This window comes from Electrona antarctica (assembly GCF_951216825.1).
Source record: "Electrona antarctica genome assembly, chromosome: 10".
In the NCBI taxonomy this organism is placed as follows: Eukaryota; Metazoa; Chordata; class Actinopteri; order Myctophiformes; family Myctophidae; genus Electrona; species Electrona antarctica.
The window spans coordinates 38,611,870-38,635,181 of record NC_136791.1 but is presented as its reverse complement, the minus strand read 5'-3'; the positions used below and the strand labels follow the sequence as shown (position 1 = coordinate 38,635,181).

The 23,312-nt window shown below is 43.0% G+C and overlaps 1 protein-coding gene across 1 annotated transcript in view; it reads left to right on the top strand.

Moving 5' to 3' along the window:
* Positions 1 to 23,312, top strand: part of rims1a (regulating synaptic membrane exocytosis 1a) — a gene marked incomplete at its 5' end in the record, with an annotated part of 106,343 nt that overhangs the window by 59,765 nt on the left and 23,266 nt on the right. Inside the window, 14 exons of the mRNA XM_079511506.1 lie at positions 1,375 to 1,415; positions 3,345 to 3,458; positions 4,283 to 4,382; positions 4,491 to 4,614; positions 6,939 to 6,956; positions 10,696 to 10,742; positions 11,515 to 11,630; positions 12,497 to 12,627; positions 14,196 to 14,367; positions 17,899 to 18,052; positions 18,341 to 18,397; positions 20,688 to 20,850; positions 21,810 to 21,911; positions 22,577 to 22,636. Of these exons, the coding sequence (XP_079367632.1) occupies positions 1,375 to 1,415; positions 3,345 to 3,458; positions 4,283 to 4,382; positions 4,491 to 4,614; positions 6,939 to 6,956; positions 10,696 to 10,742; positions 11,515 to 11,630; positions 12,497 to 12,627; positions 14,196 to 14,367; positions 17,899 to 18,052; positions 18,341 to 18,397; positions 20,688 to 20,850; positions 21,810 to 21,911; positions 22,577 to 22,636 (1,399 nt within the window). The remainder of the gene's footprint in view (positions 1 to 1,374; positions 1,416 to 3,344; positions 3,459 to 4,282; positions 4,383 to 4,490; positions 4,615 to 6,938; positions 6,957 to 10,695; positions 10,743 to 11,514; positions 11,631 to 12,496; positions 12,628 to 14,195; positions 14,368 to 17,898; positions 18,053 to 18,340; positions 18,398 to 20,687; positions 20,851 to 21,809; positions 21,912 to 22,576; positions 22,637 to 23,312) is intronic.

Genomic DNA, 23,312 nt, shown 5'->3' with positions numbered 1-23,312 from the left:
ATTTCAAAAGCCTACATCATGTTCTTGTTTTGTTACTGTATTGTTGTTTCTTCTACATAGTTTAATATCTTGAATTTCTAGTGCACCAGCGTCCACTCTGCAATCTGTTTCTTTCAATCGTCGTTTTTTTGTGTGCCATGGGACCCCCACATTCATGTATTTGGCTGCGGACGCCCCCCCCTCATCTGACAATTATTCCATGTTCACTTTTCATAAATGTTAAAAAGTAGCAGGTGTATATGCTCACAGTGTGGCACACTGACACTGATGTTGGATTTTCTTAGTTTCTCCCTAATATCCGTATCGGCATTGGCCCAAAACTCCAGTATTGGTCGGTTTCTAGTAATTACCTTACTAGGAAATCTGTTTTTAATCCTCCTATTCCACACAAAAGTTTAACTGGAAATGATTGTGTTCAACAGAGGAACAAAAATAGATGCAGGTCTCATGGCTGCGGCTGTTGCTGTAACAGTGATAACATTCTATTTATAACTGTCTGAATGTTCAATAAACGTAACCCTGGCCAATGTTAAACAAATGCATGATGAAGAGGCTTCACATCTGGCCGAGCTGTGTATGGTAGGAGTATGGCTGGAATGCACAGTGTATACTGCTTCGTGGCTGTGTGAGTGAGTGTGTGTCTGTGCGTGTGTGCATGTATGTATGTAGCCTATGTGTGATTGTGTGGGTGCGCATGAGTGAACGTTTGTGTGTGAGAGTTGGATGTTGGTGCTGAATGACTGGATGATTAAATAGTGTTTGTAGGCAATGGAATGGGAATGTATGTACAGTATGTGGCTGTATGGACTGCAGTGGTGCAAACTAAGTAACTACTAAGTACATTTAATCAAGTACTGTACTTAAGTACAATTTTGAGGTACTTTTACCTCGCTAGAGTATTTCCAATTTTCAGTACTTTTACTTCTACTCCACTACATCTCGAGGCAAATATTATACTTTTACTCCACTATATAAAGCTTACGAGCTTGTACTAGCTTGCTAATTTTAAAGGATTTCCATACGTTTTATACATTAAACTTATGAAATGAGACATTCTGGGACAGTACTTTTACTCAAGTACATTTTGATTACTTGTAACAGACTATTTATATATTGCAGTATTGATACTTTTACTTAAGTAGTATGCATGTATTTCGTGTGTGTGTGTGTGTGTGTGTGTGTGTGTGTGTGTGTGTGTGTGTGTGTGTGTGTGTGTGTGTGTGTGTGTGTGTGTGTGTGTGTGTGTGTGTGTGTGTGTGTGTGTGTGTGTGTGTGTGTGTGTGTGTGTGAGATAGCACACGCAATAGCATGCGTGTGCGCGCTTGCTTGTGCATAATGTCTGCATCTACCAAAAATCTTCCTTTTGTCTTACAGGTGACTGGGAGTGTTACCCCCATGACCCCACGGTATGGCACGTAAGTCACTGGGTGGGTCTTCTTTACGTTAATTATTTTCATCTCATCCACATGAACCACAATGGGAATGCATGTCCCTCCAGTTATGCAATAACTGTTGTCAGAGTAACTTAGTGCACTACTGAGTATCATACCTGGACGTTATAATGATGACATCAGGGATATCTCCATATATGGGCATAATAGGAAACAGGCAGACAAATACAGAGATCTCTGGTTTTTGATCCAACTATATATTATATTTAAGATTTCTGTTGTAAATTGCTACTTGTACTGTATATTCTTGATTTGTGTTCTGTATTCGGCTACATTGAAAATGAGGGCCTGCCCCTCAATTGTACTCCGAATTGAAATAAAGGTTATGATGATGAACTAAATCCCAAGGTATTTATAACGGGGAACTTCAATGGAAATACCATTTGAGGTGTATAGGCGAGGATCATTATCGTTAAACATTATTCCCTTAGTACTTAGAGTGTGAGAAGCAATATGCGATTGTGTCATTGGATATTACAGGTCCGTTTATAACATTGTCACTGTATAATATAATAAACAATATAGGACACAAAATAGAGCCATGGCGAACTCCTTTAGATATATGAAAGAACTCTTTTTTTTTTACAACTCCAACTTTGACCCATTGATGTCTTTCAGAAAGATCATTTTCACTTGTTTTTATTTGTTGCTTCCTCTTGCCCCCCATGTAAATCGTCTTTGAGTACTCAGAAAAAGATTTGACAAATCAATAAAAATTGCAGCACAATATTGTTTGTTATCCAAGGCTGAGGCAATATAATTTAAAACTAACGAGGTAGCAGATAGTGCTGTACAATACTGCTTGCTTGCTCGATAATGCAGGAAACTGGCCAAGCACTGATAAGAACTCAAAACAGAATAACTATTTAAAAACACTTTGAGTTGATTAATTACAAGGGATTTAAGAATATTAGCAAGCATATTGGAGATTGGATATAATAATTATTATTTGGGTCATTTTATCGCGCCATTTATGCAGGGCTACAACAGTTTTTTCTGAGAATATAAGATGAGTGGGGCACTAGAATTGAGCTTTCTGGTGGAATTTATGACCATCCAGACCTTTTTGGGGTTGGAGTGAGTACAGCTGCTACCAAGTAAATCTACATAATAGATTTAGCTTTTCTCCCTAGCGCAGTAAATCAGTTGCGTAGGTTAGACATAAGGTGCAAGGTGGTGAGGTATTGTGCATTATGTACGGCCTGATGGCCAGCCCGTGAGAGGGGTCACCTGACCATCTGGCTAACACCAATACTTTATTTCTAGACTGGACTAACGAAGATAATTAATCCGAAAACCATTATAGATGGATTGTTTGTTGATCCCTATTTTGGGGCTGTCATATGAGGTGGACATTTGGGCAAAATTAGCAGATTGACAAGCTTGCGACGCAACATGACATTGTTGTAGATCGGTTATTGTTGTCAAAGAGATTTGGTTTAGACTGTAGAGAGAAAGGAGGGAGGGGACCAAGAATAGACTCTTGGGGACCCGGTAAACTGAAGTATATAGGATTTTAGTTGTTAAAGTTATGTCATGTTTAGCCTGTTGACTATGACTCAGGTGTACTATAGTGCTGACCATTTGTTTGATTTTTCAAAATCAACTTAATTGTCACATCACAGGTTTACAGGTGTAAAGAAATGCGTGAATTTATTTTGTCGTTTTCAGAAAGAGAAAAGATAAGAGACAGTCATAAAGAGATCAATCATAAAAAAAACAGTAAAGAAAACAAGAGAGGCAAAAGTCAAAGATAGTGTATATACACATAGCAAAAACCAGCAGGTACAGTATGTACATGAGGTTAGACATAAGGTGCAAGGTGGTGCTGTAATACATAGGTATTGTGCATTATCGGATTAGTGTTTTATTGACTGCTGTGTTGGGCTGCAGCATCCTGTGACCTGGCAGCCGTCCAAAGAGGGGGACCATCTGATCGGACACATCACCCTCAGCAAGAGGAGCCCCAACATGCCCAAAGAGGCCGGTGCACTGCTGGGGTTAAAGGTCAGAGCACCTGGGACACGCACGCACGCACGCACGCACCCACGCACGCACGCACGCACGCACGCACGCACGCACGCACGCACGCACGCACGCACGCACGCACACTTATCTGCTTCGTTATAGACAGAGACGGAGTGATGCCCGACAGCAACTATCGATTCTTTCATTGGAGATCATTCTATCGATTGGTTTTTCGATTAATCGACTAATCAGGAAGACTTTTTAAACATACCGGTATTCATAAATGTTTTATATATCAACAAATCTATTAACCGTTATTTATTTTATACTTAATCACACAATGAGGATGTGTAAAATGTGAAGCACAGGGAGCTCGTAAACATTCTTTGATACTTTTAATCTATGACAAAATAGGGATTGATTATTATTGATTCTGACGGCAATCACAGTCCCATCACTGAAGCTGTTCTTTAGACATAGTTTGTATTGTTCTCCCTCTTTGTTTGTTGTTTGTTGTTTATTCTCCTGTATTCCAATATCTCCTGTATTTCAATATCTCCTGTATTTAAAAAAAATAGTGTTGTCTAGGAAGTACAACACACAAGTTACAACAGCTGCATTTTGTGAGAAATTACTTGTAAGGGAAAGCTACAGTATCTATATTAATATGCACAATTGTAGGTGACAACATAAAAGTTGTATTTAGTTTGTTTAATATACAAACTAATTGTATACAGTGCAGTCTTTTGGGGACACTAAAGTTATTAATAAACAACACACATACATGCACGCCTGTGCGTTCACTCACGCACACACACATCACTGCAGGCCGCTGAGTAACAGACACATTCTCTGCCTCTCAGGTGGTTGGTGGCAGGGTAACGGAGTCGGGCAGATTGGGGGCCTTCATCACCAAAGTCAAGAAAGGAAGCCTTGCTGATGTGGTGGGGCATCTACGGGCAGGTAGGCTACACACCCGCACGCACGCGCACGCACGCGCACACGCACACATTCAATCGTAAACACACACTCGCACAGACTAATGGCTCATCAGTGAAAATGTTCTTTCAGGGGATGAAGTTTTACAATGGAACGGAAAACTGTTACCAGGGGCAACCATGAAGGAAGTTTACAACATCATTCTGGAGTCCCAGTCGGAACCTCAAGTAGAACTGGTGGTGTCCAGACCTATTGGGTAAGTCAAGACAAGATTAACATACTGCACTGTCACATCCTGTGGCTGGAGAAACAAACAAAAAAAAAGAAAAAACAATAAGGTATTTGTAATTAAATCAAAATAGTCAAATCAGAGCCCCCATATGTAGACTATTATACAGTATAACAATGTGCAGTTTGATTTTTAGTGAAGTTAAAAAGCGATATAGTGTGAGTGGCCGACGGCCGCTATGTAATATAAATCCTACTACGTTTTGGACTAGGGACGAGACGAGAGCTTGCACTTGATCGCTGCCAGCCTACATAAAATACATGTCACTTTTATACAGAGATCCCACAATAGTGGCATAAGATGGCATCATTAATGCCAGCCTTTTTTTGTTTTGTTTTTTGTTTTTTTTACACTGAACCAAGCAAAACCTTGTCAATGTGTACTCTTTCCATGCCGCATGCCGTGCCTGCGTTCCTGGAATCAGAGGCGTGACATGGAGTACAACAGTGTCGGCATCTAGTGTGTTACCCTAGTGAGTAAACCTGCAGCAATTGCAAAGTCCAACTGTCCAACTATTTTGGACAGGCTAGGTAATGAGAACAAAATGTTGTCATTAAGAACAAAGTGTGGATGTTCTTTCACCTCCAAGGTGTTCCAAAAAAAGTTCATGCAGAACATTGTGTGGGATTGGTCAGATGTTTTGTTTACGTATTCTGGGCAAGGCTTCATTCTGCCAGTCACGAAGGCCCCACTGCTGTATAGAAGTCTCAAAGTGCTTCATTCTGCTAGTCACGAAGGCCCCACTGCTGTATAGAAGTCTCAACTTCTTATGTCAAACTTTTTAACTAGCAGCTGTTGATGTTCAAGATGATACATGAATCACGATAATGTTAATGTACATTGCATATTTATTGTCTAAATTGTCTAAATTGTGTACAAACAAGCCTCCGTATTTAGCTTTGAGTGGCTGCATTTACCTGCCTGTGTCTGTGTGCTTTTGCTGCCGGGTACAGGTAGACTATACATTTACGTTGATGTATGCTCAGTATGCATTTATTATACCAAGAACATTGTGTCCGCCCGGATAGCTCAGTTGGCAGAGCCTTTGGACCGCAAGGTCCTGGGTTCGATCCTGGGCACCTTAAACCCAGCGTATGAGTAACACAGCTTGTGCTCTACCTTAGAAATCCATCTCCTGGGGGTCTAGTGCATTGAAAGACAACTTTGTTTTAGGCCGATACCGACAATAAGCCATTATTTCTTTCTTACTTACCGGTACAAAAAATTATGACTCAAAAGACTGTTCTATTGTTCATTTCGATTTGGCCAAATTTAGTTTGGCCAATTCATAACTGTCTGTCTTTAATGACAGTGGGTTGGGTTGTGAAAATAGCAATGATGAGAAATTGAACAGATGAAAGGAGCGGTTCATTGCTAGATATCACACCTCTGTCCGTCCCGCTGTACCGGCTGCCCCTTTTATCACAGACATAGATTCAGCTATGTGACTAGACCAGGGGTTCTCAACGTTTTTGGCCGGGGACCCCCGGAAATGCTTTGGCAATGTCTCGGGACCCCCGCCCCCTCCCGACCCCCAATATAAATTGACTGCTACAATAACCTTAAACCATTTTGGGCGGGAACCCCTTTTGGTGTTTTAAGCATTGTTATAATTTAGCTATTGAAAAATAGCAGATCTACAAGCTCATAGCGCGCCACCGAGTGGCACGCTACGAGCTTGTAGGTCTGCTATTTTTGAAAAATCGTGAAAATAAAACTTTTAAAAAAATCTTTTTTTTTTCTTTTTTTTTTGAAAATAATTTGGGGACCCCCTAAAATAATTTGGCGACCCCCCGAGGGGTCGCGACCCACGGGTTGAGAACCCCTGGACTAGACTACCTCCACTGTCGACTCAAAAGTGGCACAACAATGAGCATTCCCCCCCCCCCCCCCCCTTTTGTGTCCATACTTTTTACACAGAATAGCGAGGCGGAATGATGGGGCAACATTTTCGCCTTGAACAGGCTGTGTAAAAGGGGCCATTGAAACGCATCATTTTATGTAGGCTGGCAGCGACTTTCCAGGGCAAGCTCTCGACACAGAACATTTTGTGAAGTGTCATATCACATTTTCACATGTCCTCCTCAAAATAGAACGATATGATTAACATTAAATATTGGCCAAGTTGTCCTTTTAAGCCTTACTTTGAGAAAGAATTTCATATTAAAAGATATGCATTATTTTCCATAAGCATCTGGTTTTCTATATGATCATTCTTCTAATCTAATGTGCTCCTTCATGAGGGGGAAACAAAGTTGAACGTATTAATTTCTCTCCAAACACTTGCGAAGGGTGTATAGAAAATATCAGTAAGTAAATAAACAGCCCATTGCATTAGGAATCCCTAATCCTCCCATACTTCACACTCCTCACATACTTCACACATTCTCATTCACAACAACATGGGACTTGTGTCTTTCTCACTTGTGCGAATGGGAAGCCAAATTGTGATTAGAAAAATGACTACAGATGGTCATTTTGCAGCCCCTTTTTCTAAATCAACAAAGGGCTTTTTAACTCTTTGTGGTGTTATAGATATATCCAGAGTCAAATCTTGAGTGTTTAAACCTGAGTCTGAACATATGAAACCAAATGTGACTAAATGTGACTGAGGGACTGCCATTGGATTTTTTTGAATTTTCGTTTTATCATGTCATATGAAAGCAGGGAATCATAGCTTCAAATTGACATATTGGTTGTTCAGTTTGACCCACCAGTTTTGGAGATAATGGCTTATAGAGTAATGTCTTGCAGAAAACAGTGAGTTGAGAAAACAGGCTTGAAAGGTTCACTTCTGTGGTCTCTAACATTACACCTAGCTACATGTTTGGGCATTTATTTCATATTTACATGTCGATTTCAGCTCTGACACTTATTTCAGACAGGCTCTAGTATGTGAAGAGTCTGCCTGTGCTATTAACACATTTTGGGAAAATAATAAATAATAATAATAACGTTTTTCTCCTCTGGTGAAAAGCTGTAATTTGTGCGATGGCAGTCTCTCAGTCAAATCTGGTCACATAATGCATTATGGACCCGTAGGGTTTGTTTGGTTCTATTAATGAAACCAAATCCGTCTTAGACCCGTAGGTTCCCTTTGGTTCTATTAATGAGACCAAATCCATTATTATTTGTTCATTCTCAGAGTTAAATAACAAGGTTTTACACAAGATTGTATTGTGTCCTTTCTCATTGCTGTGAATGACTTCTGTATCCAAAGAGAGGCCAAGTGTTATTCCTACAGTATTTGATGTCTTAAATCTGGTGCATTCAGTGATACTTTTCCAAACACACTATAACTGAAGTTGGGAGGATGGGCTACTGTACATTAAGCAAATATTTAGTTTTAATTGGCCTTTTTCACAAACATTGCAGTCTGTCTTCCATGCCATCTTAGTAGATTATATATATGTTTTTATTTATCATACCGTTACCAGCTTTGTTTAGAAACCAACTCTCTGTTGCCTCCGATTCTGTCTGTGATCACTTGTTTTGTTTCAATATCGCAGTAGTCATTTACATATACTGTCCAGAGGAATTGCCATTGGCCTAACTAAAGTTAAGATTTTGTTCTTGACAAAAGAAAGAGAAATATGTACATAATGTCAATAACAACACCTACAGTTGGAGGCCATCGATATTGTCCTTTTCTTTTTGCTGAGGTTTGCGTGATCTGCGCAAAAGGACAGTTAACCCATTTTGGGCGGGAACCCCTTTTGGTGTTTTAAACATTATGTTATAATTTAGCTATTGAAAAATAGCAGATCTACAAGCTCATAGCGCGCCACCGAGTGGCGCGCTACGAGCTTGTAGGTCTGCTATTTTTTTTCAATCGTGAAAATATTTATTTCAGAAATTTAGAAGGATTTAGAAGGATTTTTAAAAATGTTGAGGTCAGGCCTAAATGGGTCAAATGATAAGGGACAATATCGGTGGCACCCAACTGTATACTGTCTTATGCTTTAAATGATTACAGACAGAATCTAAGATGACAGAATGTTGGCCTCTTAATCACTTAAACCCACCATACTTTCTTGATCTGCCAGGGGTCTAGATTTGGGGCTATATCTTGTGCCACCCCTAACGCCGGGGCTCCACCGAAAGCGTTGCGTCTCCGTTGCGTGCGTCAAAAAACGAACCGGGGCAATTTTAATGCAGTCAGGCAACGCAACGCAACGCGGGCAGTGGAGCCACCCTTCATTGATTAAAAAGGGAACATTCCCTGACGGTGACGGAGACGCGACGCTGACGCTCCCGGTGGAGCCCCGGTGTTACCCCTTATCCCTAAACTTATTTGCCATTTTTTACTATTTTGAAAAACCCTTTTAAATTATTCAAATAGCCGATCTACAAGCTCACAACGTGTCGATGTAGATCGGCTAGGTGAACTATTTTAAAATATTTTTCAAAATAGTAAAAAATAACAAATACGTTTAGGGGAAGGGGTAAGGGGTGGCGCAAGACAGGGCCATTGGTCCCCTTCCCTTTAACCTCTACACCAAATCCCTTTGACTAGTATGCAACCCAGTCTCACCCAAACACGGTGAAATAGCACTGTATATACATGCCTAGAAAACCCCCAAATCCGTACATATTCCACTGAAATCTGTGATGGAGGGGGCGCCGTCTCAAGCAAACTTGAGCCACGAGACACCACAGAGCGCGCTAAAGAGCGTGAGTGTCCATGTCGAACGTTGTGAAGTTCGGTAGAGTCGACTCAGCCCCGTCCGAGTTGTATTGTAACCCAATAGCACAGAATCGTAAATAATGTCAAGCCAGGTCTCACCTAGACACGGTGGGCTGTAAAATAGCACAGATTGGCAATTCTGTACATACAATACTAGTGAAAGCCACGCCTCCGTCTCGGTCACTCAAAACAGTAGTAGTGTAATATGTATGGACTTTGGGGTTTTCGGGCTGTAGTATGACATGGCCAAAAATGGGAAGCTAGGGTTCATGCGGTTCAAATCTACTAAGAGGAAATGGACGTATTTTGGCCATGCTTGTGAAAACGGTCGATTCATTTCTTTTCTGTTTTTGGAATGGGCTCGACAGCTGCCTACCATTCATTTGATCATGCTGGTTTACCATTGACACCTTAGACACGGAGGCATGCAGGAATGGCCAACAGCTACTTAACTTGTGAAACAACGGATTCCAGTGTTTTCCAGTGATTTCTGGTGGCAAGAGAACAAGCTATTGAACTGGATATGACCACTACTGGCCGATCAGACATTCCTCAATCAAATACTTCATGGGCCATAACAACAATACATGAGCTTGATAACCTCAGCCTTGTGTGCAACAACAGAAAAGTCGCAGAAAATAGACATTTATTAGCGTGTAGATAGATGGGCTATTTTTTTAGCAAGCGACTTTGTCTAACGATAAAGTATGAATCAGGCTTACGGTTTTGGCAAGTGTGTTTTGTAATGGAACTGTATAAAAGTGTGCTGGACCACTACATGTACCTCTGGAAAACACTGCATTCATAACAGCTCAGTTCCTCTCTCATCTCTCTACACTGTAAAATCCTCAGGTGTTAATTTAGCTCTGAGATTGTACAGAATGGAACCAAATGGACCTGCCAAGGATCCGTTTAGAGTTTTGTACACACTCAGAAGTCACACGTGCATAAATGAACACTGATGATTTTGCTGTGTACTTTCTCATGACCTTTAGCCTAAATCATATTTTGACCTGAAAGTCAAAATAACCTTCAATTGCAATAACCTTTCTCTAACTGCAGAGGTCCCCAGCTAATACCTCCGTAATGCATGCGTGCCTGTGCCTTTAAATGCAATTAGATTTCAGCGTTACTTTAACTCTGAGAGTGTAAAAGTGGACCCTTACAAGTAAATGTTTACAGTTACACTACTCTGAGTTAAATGATGCAATTTGTGTTAATTAACACACATAATGTTTTACAATCTCAGAGTGAAATGAATGCTCTGGATTTTGACTGTGTAGAACAGTACGCTGGCTCAGATCTGGTCCAGTCAGATATCACAGTTATTGACAGGATGTCTCTACTGTTTGTCTTTCCAGTGATATCCCAAGAATACCAGACACATCCCACCCCCCTCTAGAATCTAGTACGTATCTCCTCTGAACTGCCTGTCTGTTTTATGATTTATTTACTCTAGTTATATTGTCTGTCTGTTTTTTGTGGGCGTACAGTATGTGTCTCTCTGTTTCGTCTCTATACTTTTGTCTGTCCGTCTCCCTGTCCTTATTTTTGTCAAAGTGTGTGTGTGTGTGTGTGTGTGTGTGTGTGTGTGTGTGTGTGTGTGTGTGTGTGTGTGTGTGTGTGTGTGTGTGTGTGTGTGTGTGTGTGTGTGTGTGTGTGTGTGTGTGTGTGTGTGTACATCTCTGTTTGTTAGTCTGTCTCTTTTTGTGTGTCATTGTTGTCTCTGTTCGTCTCTCTGTCACTCTTTATTTTTGTCTCTCTCCCTTACACTCTTCCTCTCTCTATAACTGTATCTTCAATATCTTTTTTGTCTTTTTTCCTAGTTGTGCTCTCGCCCCGTTTTTGTTTACACACACACACACACACACACACACACACACACACACACACACACACACACACACACACACACACACACACACACACACACACACACACACACACACAGAGAGCTCAAATTATCTGATTTCATTGACCAAGCGAGGATGTAACTTCATTGAACATCTAACAAGCCACACATCCTTACTGACTCACGACTTCAATTACAAATCTATGTTTGCTGCAATACTCCTTTGAACTTATCGTGTGTGTGTGTGTGTGTGTGTGTGTGTGTGTGTGTGTGTGTGTGTGTGCGTGTGTGTGTGCGTGTGCGCGTGCGCACACTGTGGCTCTGGCAGCAGGTTCCAGTTCTTTCGAGTCCCAGAAGATGGAAAGGCCGTCCATATCTGTCCTGTCTCCGTCCAGTCCTGGAATGCTGCGAGACGCACCGCAACTCATGCCTGGACAACTCTCTGTGAGTGTATGTGTATGTATTGTACAGTGAACAACTCTCTGTGAGTGTATGTGTATGTATTGTACAGTGGACAACTCTCTGTGAGTGTATGTGTCATTGTGTATGTATTGTACAGTGGACAACTCTCTGTGAGTGTATGTGTCATTGTGTATGTATTGTACAGTGGACAACTCTCTGTGAGTGTATGTGTATGTATTGTACAGTGGACAACTCTGTGAGTGTATGTGTATGTATTGTACAGTGGACAACTCTGAGTGTATGTGTATGTATTGTACAGTGGACAACTCTCTGTGAGTGTATGTGTATGTATTGTACAGTGGTGGGTGGGCAGTGTTGATTTCCTAGACTCCAACTAAGACCAAAACTGTTCATCATAAGATCAGCTATTTTTAGCGTGCAATCTCACACAATCTACGTTCATACAACATTTCGACGCCACCATGGCACCGTCAAAATACAAAAAAACAAACAAAAACGAAATCAACTGTACATTTAGTCGACTAAAATCTTATGACTAAAACTAGACTATAAGTATAACATTTCAAATGACAAAAATATGAATTTTATTCTAAAGAATATGACTAACTAAATCAAAATGTGAACCCTGGTGTCAACACTGGTGGTGGGTCTGCTTTCATATACAGAATATACAACTGTGTGTGTGTGCGTGTGTGTGCGTGTGTGTGTGTGTGTGTGTGTGTGTGTGTGTGTGTGTGTGTGTGTGTGTGTGTGTGTGTGTGTGTGTGTGTGTGTGTGTGTGTGTGTGTGTGTGTGTGTGTGTGTGTGTGTGTGTGTGTGTGTGTGTGTGTGTGTGTGTGTGTGTGCGACTGTGCATGTGTGTGTGTGCGTGTGCGTGTGCCCTCCAGGTGAAGCTGTGGTATGATAAAGTGGGTCACCAGCTGATCGTCAACGTAATGCAGGGGACGGAGTTTCCTCTTCGAATGGACGGTCGGCCCAGAAACCCCTACGTGAAAATGTACTTCCTTCCTGACCGGAGGTACAGCAAAAACACTTCTAAACATACTGTGTGTGTGTGTGTGCGTGTGTGTGCGCTCGCACGTCGACAACTCGACACGTTGTGGGTTTGTAGATCTGCAGTGTGTGCTTGTTCATGTACAGTATGTATGAGCACGGCATACTGTAAACAGCTGCAGATGATTGCAACACATATGCAACCAACTACAATTAAACACAAACTGGAGACACACATGTGCCACTTAAAGACATGCCCATTGCCCACACACACACACAAGCCGGCACAGCGCACACACCATGGTTTTATAGATAGTTATAAACTATCTGGGGGGCGGACTGCCCCGCCCCCCAGCTATTCATTTCAATGGAAGTTGCTCACTGGCGTTTGAAGCACCTGGAAGAATGCATACTTCCCCATTTCAATGGGGAAATGGCATACTGTTTTGGCATTTCATTCATTCATGGAGAGGAGAGCCCATTTCAGTGCAGCCGCGGAGCAGCGAGTCTTTGCAAAGCTTTGATCTCCAGGATGCGAGGAATAGCGCATGCTGCAGGCTGCTAGGGCAGAGTTGAGTTATGATTCTGAATAATACACATTCCGAGGGCGGCCACAGCCGGGGCGGCTGTGGCTCAGGAGGTAGAGCAGGTCGTCCAATGATCCATGGGTCGGCGGTTCGAATCCCGGCTCCTCCTGTCTACATGTCGAAGTGTCCTTGGGCAAGACACTGAACCCCAAATTGCTCCCGATGTGCTGGTTGGTACCTTGCATGGCTTCCGCTGCAATCGGTGTATGAATGTATGTGTGAATGGGTGAATGTAATGCACAATCTATGTAAAGCGCCTTGGATAAAGGCGCTATATAAATGCACCATTTACCATTTACCATTTACCGAGGTTCAGGCTGGAAGTCCGCCTCTCAGTGTTTTTCCAAACAAACTATTGAACGTGCATTGGAAATACATGAGCGCTCCCCGTACAGATACGCGCAAAACCCCGGACATTTGAAGGAATTTATTTAAAAAAAAGAGGACGTATGGTCAGCCTAGTTTAACTGTCTTGTTGCAGGACGTCCAGTAAAAAGAACAAATCAAACCACACTGATATGGACTCATTCCTTCATTAAAGTATGTAGCACACGCACGTGTGTCTGTGTACCAAGGTTATAATAGTTAACTAAAACGAACTAAAAAACGAAAACTAGAATTAAAAAAACATTAACTGAAACTAAATAAAAACTAAAAATAAATTAAAAACGATAACAAAAACTGAAACTGTATTGTGTGTTCACAAAACTAACTGAAATTATAGAAAAAATACCCTTAGTTATAGTTTTAGTTTTTATAGTTTTAGTTTTTTAGTTTATAAAACTAAACTATAACTAAACTAAAACTAAACTAAAATGAAGCATTTCACCAAAATAAAAACTAAATAAAAACTAGTAAACCTGCTCTAAAAACTAACTAAAACTAACTGAATTAGAAAAAAAAATTGCCAAAACTAACTAAAACTAAACTATAATGAAAAAACCAAAACTATTATAACCTTGCTGTGTACTACTCATGCATGCATGCATGCTTGTGTCCCACACAGCGATAAAAGCAAGCGGAGAACCAAAACGGTGAAGAAGACAGGAGAACCCAAGTGGAACCAGACCTTCGTGTACCCACACATCCACCGCAGGGACTTCAGGAACCACATGCTGGAGTTAACGGTCTGGGACCAGTCCAGACTACCAGAGGAGGACAGCACATTCATGGGAGAGGTAACCAAGCACGCACGCACGCACGCACGCACGCACGCACGCACGCACGCACGCACGCACGCACGCACACTTTAATCATTTATTTATGTCCACATAAGAGATACAATACAAGGACACAAATATTTACACGGTGCTGTACAGAATGCAATCAGCAAATACCCACACACCCTTCAGGGGTACAAGAAACAGCGTCTTCGCCATATTTGACGGCTACCGATAGTAGAAGAGATTGCACAGAATTTTGCAAGCCGTTTAGCTGCTTTTTTGGCACCCCAAGTTGTTGGAAGCCTCTTACAACCAACCTATGTACGGTACATGTCCTAGGCTGCCAAAGATAAACATAAGTAGATTGCACCTATAGCCTAGCTCTATGATGGTCTGGAGGAGCGGCTGGTATTTAATGACTTTGGTCATAAAGGCTTCCTCTAAGCTAGAATCAAAGGTGCAGGCCATTTCAAGGATGGAAACTGATCTGTTCTCTTCATTGACTTTGGCCGGGTTTCTCAAACACGTTTAGTGTAAGACTTATAGTGCCACACATGCGCACATGCCCTCTAGGCCGCACACAGAAGCCTGTCTGCTGCCTAATTGGCTGCTTGGCAGCCAATCGGGCACTATGTCCTTTTTTGGGAAACATATAGACATAAAAAACCTAGACTAGAGCACGCAACCCTATCAGGCTTTTGAATGACACTTCCAGACTACAACAAAGTTGTGGCCGTCTCTGCCTGCTTTCTACGAGTGGGCATCCCGAGGCCTGCAGGCACGGGATGGTTATATTATTATTATACATTATACTATACATTAGGATTAGGCTACATAAATGCTGCTGCCGCCTTTCACAACAAGGCTTTTTATTTACACCATCATTTTACATTCACCATCGCTGATGAGCGGCGCTTTGAAGGCGAGGAGGCTTGCTCATTGTATAGGAACTTATTATATCATATGGCTCTGCATCAATGTAACATTATATGCGTTGTGAGCCGATGTGAGCCATGATGTCACACGTTTTGCGGATTCACAGTTTTGCCTGTTTACATGGAGACGGGAGGAAATGGCGTTCTCAAAGATTTCCACTCTGGAACGGGGTTTCACTTTGTTGGGTTTTCACCCCCAAAAATGCCGTTCTCGAGACCCCCGCATGCCATACTTTATTTTGCCGTTTTCTATGAACACCGTTCTCGTGTAAAGGGGGTGTCAATATAAAAACGTCGTAAATTAAATTAATATTTTTATCTCAGCATCATCTAGAACTTCAGCCAACTTGCCATATTTTTTATATATTTCTTAAGATCATCTGATCACCCGTGACAGCCCATTTAGGAAAGTTTGGTTAATATAACCCCTTGTCTGTCTCTACATTACATTTGTATGATTATTTATTTGATTATAAATGATTTTATTTTAGTGTGGTGGGTGGATGGCTGCATGGTGCACGTTGTTGTTCCTTCGGATCCTGCCGCCGCCGCACGTTGTTCCCACTTTAAAAGTTGGAATGTTGTATGTTTTAAAACATACAAAACAATTCCAATATTATGAAAATCGGACATTAACTGGCTGGCATACTGTTCTGGGAGGTCCCAAATAGATGACCCCCCCAGAAACGGGGTCGGGGTCCGGAAATTTGAACCCCATAATTTTCTCATACTCAATTTTAGCACAAAAATCCTACGGGAGCTGTTGTTTGACGCCTCGTACCACACTAATACAAGCTAGTTAATTCAGCATTCTTTAATTGACCAGTCAGGCCGCCCTGTAGGCCTCGGACGAGGCCTATACTACTAGGCCGCACTTCATTTCAGAGCCGCCTCGGACGAGGCCTATACTACTAGGCCGCACTTCATTTCAGAGCCGCCTCGGACGAGGCCTATACTACTAGGCCGCACTTCATTTCAGAGCCGCCTCGGACGAGGCCTATACTACTAGGCCGCACTTCATTTCAGAGCTGCCTCGGACGAGGCCTATACTACTAGGCCGCACTTCATTTCAGCGCCTTATACGGAAAGTTGCGTGGCACATCAATGTTGAATATCTATGTTCACAGTGAAAGGGGAGGCGTTGTGGTAGAACCATACGCACGTTCCGCTAGTGCGGTCGTTTCAGAAACCCGGCCAATAACAACATTGATTGATTGAAAAATGTATTTACAGTTTGCAGAATTACAGTACATTTCAAGCACAAACTCAATACAAAAGCTGTTAACTGTGAGTGGACGACCCAATTAAGCATTACACTTGTTTACAACAGGGTCCACCATGTTCAATTCATCAAAACATTTAGAGACGTACAAATAGACACTTCTATATAGACAAAGAACAGAACAGGAATTCATCATAATGGAGGTAAAAAGGGAAAAGAAACATATACAGTGAGGGGAAAAGGGGGCGGTGGGGGGGGGGATTCAGATTTTACGGGGGCCAGTTTCGAATTGCAGCCATCCGTAGGTGCCCTTTGAGGCTAATGTCTTAATGACTGTTGGTAGGGCGTTCCACATTTTGGTGGCATAGGAGCGAAAATAATTTAGTCCCTTGTTTGTGCCGAATATGGGTTGTACATGGTTCGTTGCACTCCCTCTGGTGTTGTGGGTGTGGACTTCGTTAACATTAAGGAAGTATCTAGACAGGTACATGGGTATCTTGGTGGAGTATCGAATCTTGTGGACGCAAGATGCTGTACTCTGTCGTCGACCCTAAGCCATTCCACCACACACACCACATCTGGTGTGTTAGCTGCTAGCAGAGAGATGTGCAAAGATTTCAGGATTTTCAGTACAGAGTTGAAACTTGGAGGGTTTGACACAGGAATGTTTGTACATTCTCAGAGACAGTGTAAAATGTCCTTTGTTATGAGATCAACTATTCTGTCATGGCGTGCTATGTAAAGCCCTTTATAGGCATAACAGCCATTCAGAATGTGTGACGCACACACGCACGCACGCACACACGCACGCACGCACGCACGCACGCACGCACGCACGCACGCACGCACGCACGCACGCACGCACGCACGCACGCACGCACGCACGCACGCACGCACGCACGCACGCACGCACGCACGCACGCACACACACACACACACACACACACACACACACACACACACACACACACACACACACACACACACACACACACACGTGCACACTCACAATGGCTTGCAGTGGTGTGAAGTAATTACATTTACTTGAGCACAATTTTGAGGCATTTGTACTTTACTTTAGTATTTCCAATACTTTTACTTCTACTCCACTACATCTCGGCTGCAAATATTTAAATTTTTACTCCACTACATTTATATGAAAACTTTAGTTACTAGTTACTTTGTAGAAATTTGATTATTATTACAAAACATACCTATATTACCCACTTCATTTGAAAATAGCCGATCTACAAGCTCACAAAGCGACGCATTGTCGTCACGATGCGACGTGTTGTGAGCTTGTAGATCTGCTATTTTACTCAAGTACTTTTACCTAAGTGAGCAATTTGAGTCCTTTTCCCACCACCGCTGGCTTGTCTCATATGTCAGGTCCTGATTGAGTTGGAGACGGCGCCGTTAGACGACCAGCCCCACTGGTACCCCCTGCAGACCCACGACGTGTCCTCCATCCCCCTGCCCAGACCCTCTCCATTCCTGGCCCGCAGACACACACACAGCGACACCCCCAGCAAGAAGCTACAACGTAAGTCTGCATGGGGGGCACAAATCGTATGTAAATGGGTGATTATTTTATGGAATGACTTGTGTGTGTGCTGAACATTTATTTCTGTCAGTCTATTCCTTTATACGGCTGTGTGTGTGCGTACGTGTGTGCGTATGAGAAACAATCCCCTGTATGGTCGTACATGTATACAGTCTTTGTCCAGGTGTGTGTACAGGTACATCGATACTGACTACTGTATGTATACCTCATGTGTCTGTACTGTGTGTGTCTATAATTATTTGTGTGTGTGTGTCTATGGTTGTGTAGGTTCTCAGCGTGTAACAGACCCTGAGTTTGATGAGGGTTCAACAGTAGTGTGTAAAGGTGGGTTAGGGCAGGGATTCTCAACCCGTGGGTCACGACCCCTCGGGGGGGTCGCCAAATTATTTTTTGTTTGCACACACACACACAGTGTTCCCACATCAGTATGTTATTTGTAGTGGTGGTAGAGGGCAGGTTGGAGTTGGAAAGATGAGCAAGCATTCCCTTGGTCTGGGGTGGGCAACTTTGATGAAGGCCACTATATTTCCACACTCACTCCAGAGGGCCACTGTATTTCCATACCCATTCCAGAGGGCCGTATTACACTGTCTGGCATGTTTTGAGCTTGTAGATTGGCAATTTTTGCTATATTTTAATGCCTGATGAAGGTCTGACCGACCGAAACGTCGCTGCTTAAATACAATTCTGTAAGTGAAGACAGTGTGCGGGATTCTAGTTTTTTCCTACTCTTCGAATTGTAAATCAATAATATATCAGTATTCTGATATGAACCTGTGGGCAACATTAAGTGGAGGTGGGGGTGTTATGGCCCCCGGGTCGCCAGTCATTATGGCTTACCTGGACTTAAAACAAAACTAAACAAAAAATGAGAGAAAGGGTTTATAGACTTAATTTAATGAATTTAAATGAGATTCTAACTCATTTAATACAAACAATGAAACTTAAACTGAATTATTTTTAGTTTTACTGTGTTGGCCTTTGGTTTACGCTTACTGTCTATTGGAGTGAGAGAATTAGGCTCAGTTTGTCTGTATGTGTTCATATTACTAGTATTTTCATAAATCTGTTTATTGGAAATCTAAAACCACACCTATACTGTAGGTATAAAGGCATTTTTCATAATACATTTTTCATAATACATTGACTTTGCTTCAGGGGAGTTTTTGGAACAACATGTTTTCAGATGGGGGGCCGACGGCCGAATCTATATAATTCTGGGGGTCCTTCACATGAAAAAGTTTGAGCACCACTAATATAGAAACAGGTTTTTCAGAAAACTGTCAGGGTTTAGAAAACATTTGTAGAATCTGCCTCAGGCCTCTATGACTAGTCAGTCAGCCTCTACAAATAACGTTCCAAGTGGGAAACGCTGTGTGTTGCAGGGCATTCATCATCATGGGTTGTCGGCCTAGGAGGCTGTAGTTCAGCCTCCATGCCTTGGAGCCGTGTTCCCATGAGGCATTGTTCTGCCACGCATACCGTAGTAGTAGAACAATGAACTTGGAGAAGAAGTCTCCAACACACTCCATGATGTCATTTGGGGAGGTGTTTGCTTGGTTTAACAACGTCGTTTTTCTTTTTGTACAATGCTAACTGTATGTGACGCGTGCGTGCGTGCGTGCGTGCGTGCGTGCGTGCGTGCGTGCGTGCGTGCGTGCGTGCGTGCGTGCGTGCGTGCGTGCGTGTGGAACAATACAAACCATTATTGTAACCGATTACCTTTTAATTTCCATGCATGAAATATTCTCTATAATCTTGATATCACTTTCCAACACTAAGCCCACTCCCCTGCAAAAGTTATCAATGTCTCTGTAATGACATGAAAGAACAAAATCATATTTATCCATAGTCGCATACAATTTACCTTTCCACTCTTTCTTTCTTTTTTCCTTTTTACCTGAAAGGAAAGTAACATTTTCCAATATATATTTGTTCGGTTTTCACACAAAGACCATGAAAGTAAATTTGGGTATTGATTAACGTTTTCTGTGTCTGGACAATTATTGTTCACATGCGACTATACTATATCAGAAGGCCTGGTTTGGTGTTGTGTGTTGGCAAACTGAAACTTTGGCATGGTATCGCCTGATTCATCTGCCATGATAAGATACTTGACTCTCATTTCAGTAATACAGCTCCAACTAGAACAGAGTGCTTGCTATTGTGCTTGCATCTATCCTGAGACTGTATACTATATATAGTTTATACTACACTGCAAAATCAATGTCGATTAACTACACTCAATTGACACTCAGGATCTTGTAGTGTACGCATTAAAGAAGTCCCTTTACCCTGTACCACTAAGCATTAATAGTCATGCAAGGTGTTCCCTTGGCCTGCAGCTATTCTGCATTAGAACCAATAGATTGAGCAAACAGTTCCTCTTCAGGGTGAACTCAAAGTGCAGCAAACATATAAAAAGTGGGACTTCTTCAATGGAAATGTCTTCCTACAACAAGTTGTATAATTACATACCTGGCTTGTGTCCTTTTTTCTTTGTATGTGTGCGTGCAAATTCATATCTGTCCGTCAATGTGTGTGCACTCTCTGTGCCTGTGTCTGTGTGTGCGTGCATGTGACGTGTGTACATGTGCATTGGTTTGGTGCCCAGCAGCAGACGGGCATGGTCGGGGGAGACACCGGGAGCCCGCCTCCACCCTGGAGGTCCCCGAGCAGCCAACACCCAGCCACCCCCTCCGCTCACGATCGGTGTCCCCGCATCGAGAGGAGCAGGAACGTGCCCGCTCGCGACCTTCCAACGTCCCCGCACAGAGGTACAGCACTGCATGGAGAAATGTCCCACCATGTGTGTATCGGATAGTATAGGATCTGATTCTCAAAGGAGACATATTAGGGGCCTATCCTATATTACCTATATTATAGAGTGTGGGTTATTTCTTTCTGTCTCCAGAGGCAGACAGTACTGCTGAAATGGCAGTGTGTTGGCTGCATTTACTTGGCCTGCTGTGGTGCAGAACAGACAGTGCTCCCCGCATTGCTTTAGCCTGATTTTCACTTTTTGCGCACCAGTGTCGCACACTGAAAATAGCCAATCTACAAAGTGCGTCTAACTCCAGCACACAGCCAACAGTCTGTCTAAGCGTTTCATTAAACAACGTAGTCCAGAGTGTTCATTTAACTCTGAGGGTGTAAAAATGGAACCTTAACGGATCTGGGAGCAGTAAAAACCCCAGCAGTTTGACGATTGCACAAGAAGGTCCTGGGACTTCTTTCTATTGAGGTCCTCTAAATACGTTAGAAATACATTACAATACAAAACACATGACGTAAATATACAGTACTGTACATATATAAAAACAAGTGCTCCCTTAACCTTCTTAGACTTCTATAAGGGAACCTTTTCTAATAGACATGCCTTTGTCTGCTGTATAAAATAACTCAGATTGGTTGTCAGTATGCCACTGGTTTCGAGGCCGTTCCATTTCACCGCTGATTGTTTTTTGTTGTTTTTGGTTTATTTTTGCGGCTTTCGCCATTTTTATTTTATATTTTTTATAGAGGGACAGACAGTAGGCTGACAGAAAATGGGGGAGAGAGAGGGGGGAGTGACATGCAGTAAAGGCCATCGGGATCGGGAGTCGAACCCGCGGCACACTGCCAGGCTCGGGCTACCGGCCAAGGTGCCTGGACCGCTGAGCCACCCCAGGCCTCACCGCTGATCGTTTATCGGTCTGTTGATCCTCTCTCCCTCTCCTCTCTGGCTGACTTGCAGGAGTCTAGACGACGAGATTCCTCAAAGCCGTCGATCGCGCTCTCCAACCCGTTACCACCACGCCACCAGAGGTCCCCAGCAAGAGGAATACCTGGATGACAGGTGTGTGTGTGTGGGTGTGCATGTGTGTATGTGCGTGTGCACTGCTTATACTGTATCTAACTCTCATTCAGTCTGTCTCCAGGAGTCGTCTAAGCTGTCGTCAGTTTAAGTTAGTGTGTGTGTGTGTGTGTGTGTGTGTGTGTGTGTGTGTGTGTGTGTGTGTGTGTGTGTGTGTGCGCATGTGTGTGTGCGTGTGCGCGCTCGCGCGCGCGCGCGTGTGTGTGTGTGTGTGTGTGTGTGTGTGTGTGTGTGTGTGTGTGTGTGTGCGCGCGCGTGTGTGCGTGTGCGTGTGCGTGTGCGTGTGCATGTGCGCGTGTGCGCGAGACCATGACAATGTGTTGAACAGCAGAAGGCTTGTAGGCAGAATGTGCCCATGTGGTTCTGTGAGAGTGACACATTTGTTCAATCAAGAATCGAATTATTCACTTTATCCATTACTTCCCCTTTGCTAGTCCCCCATTGCTATCCCTTAACTTGTGTGTGTGTGTTTGCACACGCATGTGCATTTGTGCGTGAGTGCGTGCGTGAGTGCGTGTGTGTGTGTACACAAGCTATTAGTACAGCAGTGGCTTCTCTCTCCTGTTCACCTTCTCTTCCTGTCCTCTGGTCCTCGCCTCCGTTGTTGATTTTCCTCATGTGTCACCCATCCCCATGGTAACCCACAGTGAGGTCATCATGATCCACCAATCAATGCGGGGCAAAAGTGCTGAGTGCCTACACACCAGGTAAACCAGCAAATCACGACATTGGTGACTGTACATCTGTTTTATGTGTGTGTGTGTTGGGGGGGGGGGGGGGTTGTTTTGACTCAACACAGCTTAATCCGGAACTTTAATTTAATAACTCTGTATTGAATGAACACTCCGGATTGTACTGTGCAGTCGTGTGTCATGCATGGCCAAGTTCCAACCAAATTAATTTCACTAACTAGACCCCTCCTTATTCTTTATGATTTCTCAATTGTTTGGTTGGACTGTGGATCTGCATACACTCTTCCTTCTGTGACACGTTATGACCGTAATATGATCACCATCTGATCATACGACTCTTTGATCAAACTCATCGTCATCAAAACATAGTAGATAGAAGCCTGGTTTAATATTTCAGCCTCCATTCAGATGTAGAGGTGTCTGTATGGAGGGACTCTTACGGCCGGGCTCCACCGGGCGCGTCAGCGTCGCGTCTCCGTCACCGTCAGGGAATGTTCCCTTTTTAATCAATGAAGGGTGGCTCCACTGCCCGCGTTGACGGAGACGCGACGCGTGCATTAAAATTGAACCGGTGCGTTTTTTGACGCGACGCGACGGAGACACAACGCGTCCGGTGGAGCCCTGGCGTTAGTCTTTGTGTGCGTGTGCGTGTGCGTGTGTGTGCGTGCGTGTGCGTGTGTTGCGTTCAAGT